This window comes from Rhyacophila brunnea, unplaced genomic scaffold (genome assembly GCF_057557595.1).
Source record: "Rhyacophila brunnea isolate RB1 unplaced genomic scaffold, BYU_Rbru_1.0 scaffold_4, whole genome shotgun sequence".
In the NCBI taxonomy this organism is placed as follows: Eukaryota; Metazoa; Arthropoda; class Insecta; order Trichoptera; family Rhyacophilidae; genus Rhyacophila; species Rhyacophila brunnea.
Window position 1 is genome coordinate 7,439,022 of NW_028233068.1, and position 9,977 is coordinate 7,448,998.

The 9,977-nt window shown below is 33.5% G+C and overlaps 1 protein-coding gene across 1 annotated transcript; it reads right to left on the minus strand.

Moving 5' to 3' along the window:
* Window positions 1–7,542: 7,542 nt before the first annotated feature.
* On the minus strand, window positions 7,543–9,977 carry ghi (ghiberti). Its single transcript, XM_085954211.1, has 3 exons — window positions 9,795–9,977; window positions 8,134–8,518; window positions 7,543–7,839 (listed from the first exon to the last, which is right to left on the minus strand). The coding sequence occupies exons 1-2, from the start codon at window positions 9,892–9,894 to the stop codon at window positions 8,382–8,384; spliced, it is 237 nt and encodes a 78-aa protein (XP_085810337.1). The 5' UTR covers window positions 9,895–9,977; the 3' UTR covers window positions 7,543–7,839; window positions 8,134–8,381.

Genomic DNA, 9,977 nt, shown 5'->3' on the forward strand with positions numbered 1-9,977 from the left:
TTTGACAGGCGTCTTTTGCACCCGCGACCCGCAATCCGCACATCGCCTAGCAACGATCTTTTTAGACCGTGCCTCAACTAATGCATGGCCTTAACATGTATGAATAGACAAATTTAGTCGAGTAATTTAGTAAAATCATTTATTGAACATACATAACTTGAAAATACCTCAGACTACAACCACTAATAGTGGGTATACATCTGAGGTGATTTCAAGTCATGTATGTTCAATATATGGAATGTTACATTCTCAAAATCTTGTGAATAATTAATTATTCATTGTATAAAAGAAATGGTTTATTGAAATCATTTAGTTGAGTCAATCCATTTTGTTCTATTTTTTCGGTCGAGTAGCACCCCCATCACCTCTCACTAAATACCAAACAAGACACAAGACATGTGAACATGTTACGCTGTTCCACTCCATATTAAGCCCATATTCATCAGATCACGCTCTCATTCATCTCGCTGTTTGAAACTGTAACAATGTGGAAGTAAATCTGATTGTCATAACAAAACAATGAAATATTATAATATTGATTCAAATATATGCGTAGTATATTGTATACTGTTCGGCTTCTATATATTGATGTCTACGACATGGCGCTGTTTGCGATTTAAGTATTACGCCATGCACTTTTTGCATGCTGGAGCATTTCTGTACTTTTATCCAAGTAATACTTACTGAGTTATGTTATTAGCTATTAAATTGTGTATTACAAAATATAAAATACTCTAAGATCTTATACCAAAATTGTTTGAATGTGTTAGTATGTAGAAAGTTTTTTTGTTAATAATGAAGAATATGTTATGCCGAAAAATCTCAAATGCTCGGTGGATGGCGTCGAATGACCAAAATCATGTGTTGCCATGCTTATTAGGGCACTACACAATTTATGTGTTACGAATATCCAAAAATATTTATTATTCAATAATATCGGAATATAAAATATTTGATACATACAACATAAAACAAAAGATAATTCAGTGCAAATAAAATATAATGAATGAAATAAATTATTGGTTTTTTTTGCCTGAGCGTTTTCAATCTTTGTATGTAACATTTGTGTGGTTACTACCAAAAGCTGGTAAATCTCGAAATCAACTGAAATTTGAAAGTTTGACGTGCCCCATTAAATCAGGCATTTCAATTTCTTTGTGCTTTATGTGCATGTTCTATAATATATCTGATGGCCTTCAATTTTTTTTCTAGCATACACACTTATAATAGACACAATCCAATGTTAACTCAAAAGTACCTAAATTATCGACTGTTTGGCAGCAACCCCACAATATATAATAAATACTATATTATTACGTCATAGTGTGTGATGTGAATTTATATTTATGTTTATGTTTAATAGAATGTAGTGTTGTTTAACATAGAAATAAAAACTATGTTTTATAATGAAGCAGCTATACTAAAACATTATTATCCGAATTCCCGTCTGTGTATTCAATCCTTCAAAGGAATAAGCAAAGAATTTCATAATTTAGTTAGCAATTAATATGGTTTATTATTGAATTTGTTTATATTTCGCTTGTATAATATATTGTATTTTCTTGTAACAAAAAACGTTTCATTAAAAGTGTAAAATACACATTCGTATACTATGCATGGTCCCACATTCTGAAGTAGGGCCCCCCTAACGATCGTTAAGGTTAACCCGGCGCCCGCTTCTGTCACGAAAGTAGTACGCGAAATTGCGCAAAACTACGGGGCTACAGCGCTTCTGTCGCCAATGTTGTACGCAAAAATGCGCCGGTCGATTATGTAGAATATACATGACGCATGATTTTGAAATCTCTACCATAATTTGCCTTATTTCATTACCAACGGTGACATATATATAATATTGTCAAATAAATTATGTTACAATACTAAAACTTCGATGTTTGACATGCCTTCGACAGGCCGTCAATCTACGCTCATTTAATTTTGGCTTGAAACATCGCGCCACTTTACTGCGTTTGCGCAGTATGCGTAATATCACTGTTGTGAGAGGACTGTGCAAGGAATCGCTCTTGTCGTTTTTCCATACAAAATATTACGTATTTTACGCGATCTATTGTATTGTGTGAATTTTATTATAAATATTTTGTCTGTGTTATTGTTTATGTGTTTTTAACTATTCCATTCATGTGTATTAAACTGTTATAAGGTGTTTTGACTATATTTTTTTGGACTATTTTACCTTTTTTATCGTGTGAGTGTTTGGTTGAAAACTTTTTTCAAACTTCAATATGGCTGGTTTAAGTGAGGAATTGGACTCCGATTACGAATTGTCTGAAGAAGAATTGGAACCATCTGACCTCAGTGATGTAGATATATCAGAAGAGCCAATTGAACACTTGAGAACATGGACATCCGGACCCCATGTCCCGATCGTGTATGAGTTTGATGATTTTCAATCCGGCATAGCAAACAGCGATTTGACTGAGACTTCGCCTGAGTGTCTTTTTTTTGAACATTTTTTAAACCGTGATATAATGTTGAAGGTAGTCCAACAAACAAACATTTTTTTTCACTATCAATATAATACTCAAGAACTTGGACCAAAATCACGTTCTCATAATTGGATCGATACAACTGTATCAGAATTATATGCATTTTTTGCGGTGTCAATGCTCATGACACGAAACAAACATTTGTCACTAGAAGAACACTGGAGTACGGATTGTTTTTTAAGTGCACCCATTTTCGGTCAGACAATGCCTAGAGACCGATATGAGTTATTGCTCCAAATGCTCCATTTTTCCGATCCAACAAGTGTTACCTCAGATAGACTAAATAAAATTAGGTTACTTTTAGAGCATACACGCAAAATTTTCAAAGACACGATGATTCCGCATCAAAATCTCTGTATCGATGAGAGCATTATTGTTTTTAAAGGGAGACTTATTTTTAAACAATTTATTCCATCGAAGCGTCATCGTTTCGGTATCAAAATGTTCGTGCTGTGTGACGTTATGACGGGTTATATTTTAGATTTTATTATTTATTGTGGTGACGGGACAGACATAGTGGATAGCCAAAACTTTGGAATTTCCGGAGCTGTTGTGACAACGCTGCTGACCGAGTATCTGGGCAAAGGGCATTCGTTGTGGTGCGATAACTGGTACACCGGTCCACAGTTATTCAAACACCTCCATGAAAATAAAACCAATGCTTGTGGGACTGTACGTAAGAATCGCAAAGAAATGCCATGCTTCAAAAAGCTGAAAAAGGGGGAGACAGAGGCAAAGTCAAAAAGCCCACTGTTGGCTCTCAAATGGTGTGACAGAAGAGATGTCCACATGCTTACAACCATGCACGATGACTCCTTCGGTCCAACCGGTAAAACTAATTTTAGAACCGGAGAACCCATTATGAAGCCAAAGTGCATCTTAGAGTATAATAAAAATATGGGGACTGTCGACAAGGCCGACATGATGCTCAGCAGCTTGTCGTGCATGAGGAAATCTGTGAAATGGTACAAAAAAGTAGCATTTCACATGATTGACCTCTATTTATTAAATTCATTCTATATGTATAAATCTGTTACTGGTAGTAAAAAAACTTTAGGAGAATTTCAGTTAGTCGTGATAAAACAATTAGTTGCTAAGTACGCTGTGAAAATCACGAAAACTCCACAACCCAGACCATCGACTAGTGAAAATCCATTGAGGTTGTTACCTAGAACTTTAACAGATCATTTGCCGGAACACATTCCGCCCACGGCAAATAATAAAAAGCCCAGAAGACGCTGTCATGTGTGCGGAAATTCAAAAATTAATAAAAAAAAAACATCTCTATCTAGATATATGTGTTGTATTTGCAATGTGGCTTTATGTCTCAGTCCGTGTTATAAAATCTACCACTCTTCAAAACAATTTTAAATGTGAAAAGTAAAAATAAATATGTAACTCAGTAATAATATTTAATAGCTGTTTAAGTGTCTGCCTAAAAGTTTGTTTAGTCTAAAATTATTGTGCTATATTTACGACCCTACTCAGGGAAAAAACATTATGTGTGATTTTATTACCATTTGTGAAGTGTTTCTATACTCGCGTCAAGCACGAGCGTGACGAATAACAAAATACAAGCCTTGCAGTGCTCCATATACATAAAACAAAATGGCGGAAATCTTCTAAATGGTGAGTCTTTGTATAGAATTAATTTCTTCGGATATTTTTGACATTATGACTGATTTATTACGGTTTTTTAATGTTGTAAAATAATCTGAACATGTCTAGGCGCCTAAAGAGCCATAAAACTCATTTTTTATTACCATTTTTATTATGAAACACAGAAGTTAAATTAAACAAAAACCGTCACCGCGGAGAGTGAATTCGTCATACTACAATAGCCCGCGAGTGCCAGGTTAATGGCAGTGTGATGTTCTACAGTATTGTTCCACGAGGTAGAATTAAGAGTATTCCGTGTATTTTTAAATAAATCCAGTTGGATTAATGAGTTGTCAGCACTTAGATATCATAATATTATGACAGCCAATTATGATCTTTCTGACCAATCTTTTATGATAGCCAAGTATAATGCGACCCTTCACCTTATTGGATAAATAGCCGTTTTTTATATATCAGGCTAACACTAAAAATAATTATAAAATTATACATGTGAATTATTATTTAATTTTATCAAAAATATCAAATTGCATCGCAGAGCCACATATTTAAAAATATTAATATAGTGCTGCAGGTGACTTTTTTACTATTAGAGTAAATTTGTGGTGCGTGTTTATCTCACTTAACTGGTCAACCCGCCACGCTGGATGCCCCCTAAACCCAGGCCCCTAGGTTAGAACCTTGTTGGCCCCCCTTATGGAGGCCACGATACTCTGTACTGGTAACCCTAACAACACAAAATTGTTACAAAAACCCTTTTAATATTTATGACGCATTTTTATGAATACAGTTAAAAATAAGCTGGTTGTATTCAATGAAGATCACTGCAAGCATTTAACTTTGTGAATATCATTGATGCAACTCTGCTATGCAATACTTTCATCCAATTTCTTTCATCTTTAAGATATGACATTTGAGAATTGATAATCGAATTACACTAGTGGTGCAATTCAACATAAGCTGTCCACCCCTGACGTCTGGCTTCCACCATGATCCATAATATATAGATTTAGTTGAAACTTCAGTCGAACTTGGTTATTACGAGGAAGATGGGACCGACTGAATTTGCTCGTTATAAGTGTTACTCGTTATATCAGAGAATAGATATTTTTAAATGAGCGGTCACATAACACGAAAAGTCACAGTTCAAACAAAAATACACAATTAGAATTTTTCCCCGAAACAAGCATGGCATTCGTAAACAACAAAAGAAGTTGTTTATTATAATGAACGTTGGTAGGTACCTACTGACTTCACAAACCTTGGATTTTTTACTGATTTCAACCATATGCGTGGAAACTTTTCAATATTGTCGGCGAAAACACCAATTAGGTAGGTACTTAGACACTTAACTAGTGTCATAAACGTAATGCGATCCCGGCGGCATCCTGTTCGGTCGGATTTTATTGCTTAATGTTTTTAAACAATCAACACATTAACAGTTTTAAGAAAAATTTTGACGATATTTTAGCTTGGTATATCCGATAACTTGCTCGTTATAACAATGAATAAATGTATGGAGAAAATCATAAACTAAAAAGTCAATAAATGTTTCCTCATTACATCCAAGATCTCGCTATATCCATGATCGTAATAACCGAGCTTGACTGTATTACATATTATGTTAGATCACCTTTACTTTTTAAGTGAGCCTTTAGCAATTGATTTGTTAAAAGAATCGATGGTAGCTTTCATATTGTAGTTGAATAGGTCTAGGTATCTTATTCGAGTGTCTGAAATTATTGTATATTTAGTAAATAATTGTCTTTAACCTGATGTATAAATAAATTTGTAAATAACCTGCATATTTTTAATTGAATAAAATTCCAAAGATGTCAGTTGCTATTTCTTTTGTCATGTGTACTGTATCTATAACGGCAAGGGCGTTGATAATTGGCATCAGTTTTAATATAAAGACTTGTCTTTATAATTTTGAATATGTATTGCATTTTTTATTTATTAGGTCTATTATGGAGAAAGCATTGTTAAATCTAAATGAATACCAAAAAATTCTAAATTATGCAAATGAAATAATAAAAAAACATGAAATGTAAAGGGAAAATATACAATTATCCGGTTATAAATAAATAGTAAGTATCTATAGCATCGGAGAAAATGGTTTTCAAAGGAGCAAGAGAACAAAACAGTTCTACTCGATCACAATATATTACAGTTCTGCAGAATCGAGCACTTTACTATATAAGTACTAACTCAGTTTAGTTTTGTATGTGTGAAAATATGTGAGACCAAATGAAACAGTCACAATGGCCGCGCATCGTGGGTCCTAGGTTCGAATCCCGGGTCTGGCAAGTACACACATTGTTTTTCAATTTGTGTATCAGTCAGAGTATGGACCTAATAGGTTGAGCAAGTAGCTGACATCCATTTCTCGTAAAAAACAAAATTTGTTAATACAAACACAAACCCCCACGCAGAGGCCCATATGATCTTGGTAGGATGGGACCAATGACATTAATATGGACGAAGCATCTGGCAAAATAAATGACACTCACTTTTTTGTCGGGTCTGCCGAATGGCATAATCTGTTCTAACGCCATTACAGTAAAGGTGATATTGCTATAAATTCCCAATACTTTTTGTTGGTCTGCCGAATGGTATAATTCATATTTTAATATCAATATAGCTCACTCAAATGAACATTGACACTAGAAACACTGTTCTAACGCCATTACAATAAAGGTGATATTGCTATAAATTCCCGATGCGTGATATCACATAATCGAAATTGCGAAATTTTGTCACGTGACGTCTACCTATACATGTGCGAATATCGCTATGCACGAATTTACTTGCTAGCTACTGTACTGAGTGCGTTGTCCATTAATAATGTCATTGGATGGGACATGGAAAAAAAAATGTGGTTATAATGTGCAGAAGACACTCGAGTTATGTTCATCGATCCAAAAAATGGTGACTTTAATACACATGTAATTATCTTAACAGAATGCTTGTATTCACCAAATTTTGATACAGTGTATGCGACATTCCTCGCTACCTACCGCGGAATAGAGAAAATGAATAACTAACGACCATCGGTGAAAAAAATACAATAATTGGGAGAAGGATAAAATACATTGCACCAGTTTAGGATGGAATAAAACTTTTAATAACAAAATTAAATGATGTATAACTTACAACAATTAAATATAACTTAGTATTAGATTTTTAATCATAGTTTTATATGAAATTACACCAGCTTATACACTGTGCTGCTCGAATAAAAAATAACTGAACAGTTTTTTTATTGGTTGGAATGCATATTAGATTTGTTTGATAAGTTCTGAATAAACATTTTTTTATTCAATGATATAATTAAATTAAAACATGCCTACTCAATATTATAACCATGTGAAAACATCCCAGTCAGGATGAAATGGACAAAAAGATTAATTGACAGTAAATACAATAATATCCACCAGCCAGTGGCAAAGAGTGGAGGTAAGCTGTTAATATCCGCCATAAATAGTGCAAGTGTAGTTTTAAAAACTAACCAACACCATCTGTAAACTGTAGTATTATTTCAAAGAAAACAAATACATATGACTGACTAAGCTGAGTGTGCACTATTTATGGCGGATCTGAACAGCCTACCTCCATCCTTCGCCACTGCCACCAGCAGTGCGGATAGATGAACTGAACACATAAATGCAACAAGTCAAAATCCACATTGTTTTTACTGACTGCACCAGTGGGTCTATTCTATACTTATCGAACACTAAAGTGATAAATAGTATCAAACTTAGGGTAGGTTCGTATCAAAATATTAGCACTTATTGTAACAATTACACGAAGCTGGTTTTTATTGTTGCAATAAGTGCCATATTTTAACAGCAGCAAGATAGGTGCTGTTAAAATATAGCACTTATTGCAACAATAAAAACCAGCTTCGTGTAATTGTTACAATACGTGCTAATATTTTGATACAAACCTACCCTAAGTTTGATAATATTTATCACTTTAGCGGTCGATAAGTATAGAATAGACCCACTGATTGACACTCAAGAATTGAATGAATATTCTATTAGTCAGCATTAAGTGCAATTAGTAATCGAAAATTCTTTTTATCATTTCATTCTTTTAACCTCGTATCACTAAACCTTTTATCAATAGGATATTTAATTATAAATAAAAACTAATTTCAATTCTAATGAAGTGCCAATATTTTAAGTTTACTAAATAAGCCTAGGTGAAATGCTTTGGAACAAAAATAATCATTCATTTATAACGGACATTGTCTCAACTGGTAGCTGATATTGTCCGTATGTTGTCAAAGTCATCCATTTTGTAAAGTCCGAGACATCTGGAAACACCGGTGAGTAGGACAGCGTAGTTGAAGTACCAGAGAGCGAAGAAAATAGATGAAAACAATATATCTGTAGCAGTGTTAAGGAAATATATTGATATACATAAGTCACAGAGGGTTGAGGCCATGGCGATGTGGCTGTATAGACGTAGACGCAGATTATAGTGCATACATACAAAATATTTTGGATATTTTATAGATAGAATAATATTTTTATATATTATGGCTTGGTTTAACACAATCACTGCTGAGTATCGAATGGCCAGGTAACGCAAATGTGTCAGTCGTGGTGTCAGCACCACAAATGAGTTAAGATTTTAAAAAACTACCCAACAACATGTGTAATATGTATTCTTAATTCAATGAAAACATATAAGTATGAATGAAAAAGTGTGCACAATTTAGTCGGATCACCCAAACCATACCAAAACTATTATGGTTTGGTTTAGGAGGGTTTAATTGATTTTTTTTTAAATTAACCAACTCGATCTGTAAATTGTAGTCTTAGTTCAATAAAAATAAATATGTATGACTGACAAAGTTTAATGTGCACTATTTATCTCAAATCTTAACAGCCTGCCTCCACCCTTCGCCACTGGTAGGTTGATAGGTTTTAGTTTGTTTTCAGGTCTCGACAGTATACTTATTGTACATATAATAAATAATGCATGAATAACCTAGTTACGATCACTATATTTCGATAGTAAAATTGAAAGATATCGACTGTAGAAAGGAAAAAGGACTTTATCCCTTAGTTTTTTTAAAATAGGTTTTATAGGGCAATAATGTTGTACATGACTAAATAAACGTTGTGTCTAAAAGATGTAAGCTGCAAATACCGATTTATTATCTAAATTTACCTGGCAATTTAAAAAAAGAATTAAGTGAGGTAGGAAAAATGACTTAACGATCATATTCGTTGGTTTTTCTTTAATTAACTCAATAATTATTAACAGATTAGGGATATAAAAACAAATCACTAATTATCATGCACTTCAAGGTTATGTCTATTTTGTATAATAACTTTGACCGAAAACCATAACAAAAACGGTTTTGTGCCAATTGTAAAATTTGATTTGTGTGGATTAAGCCTTTTTCCTTTGTAAGGTCGATATAATAGAGTGAATGGAGCGAAACTGTCAAATAACTTAACAGTTTATCTAATGATTATTTAAGTAAATTAAATCATATTTAATATGAATAATTCGAAGCGAAAAACTGTAATTACGTTAATACCAAATGTAAATTCAGTATATTTATAATCGATCATTGATATTATTATGTAGAGAATAAATTGACCCTCCCGTTATCTTCAGTGCCATTTTGAGGTTATAAAAAAAGGATACGTATTGTGTGCCGTTCCCATCTCTCCACCATGTAAAGTTCTGTCACCACCGTGTATCTAAAATACCAGTATGTGATGAATTTCCAAATTCTCGAGAACATCCTGATTCTGGGAAATCAAATTGAGGATTCCTTGTAAATTATTCAATTGTCAGTGTCAGTATTGACAGCACAGGCCATAGACT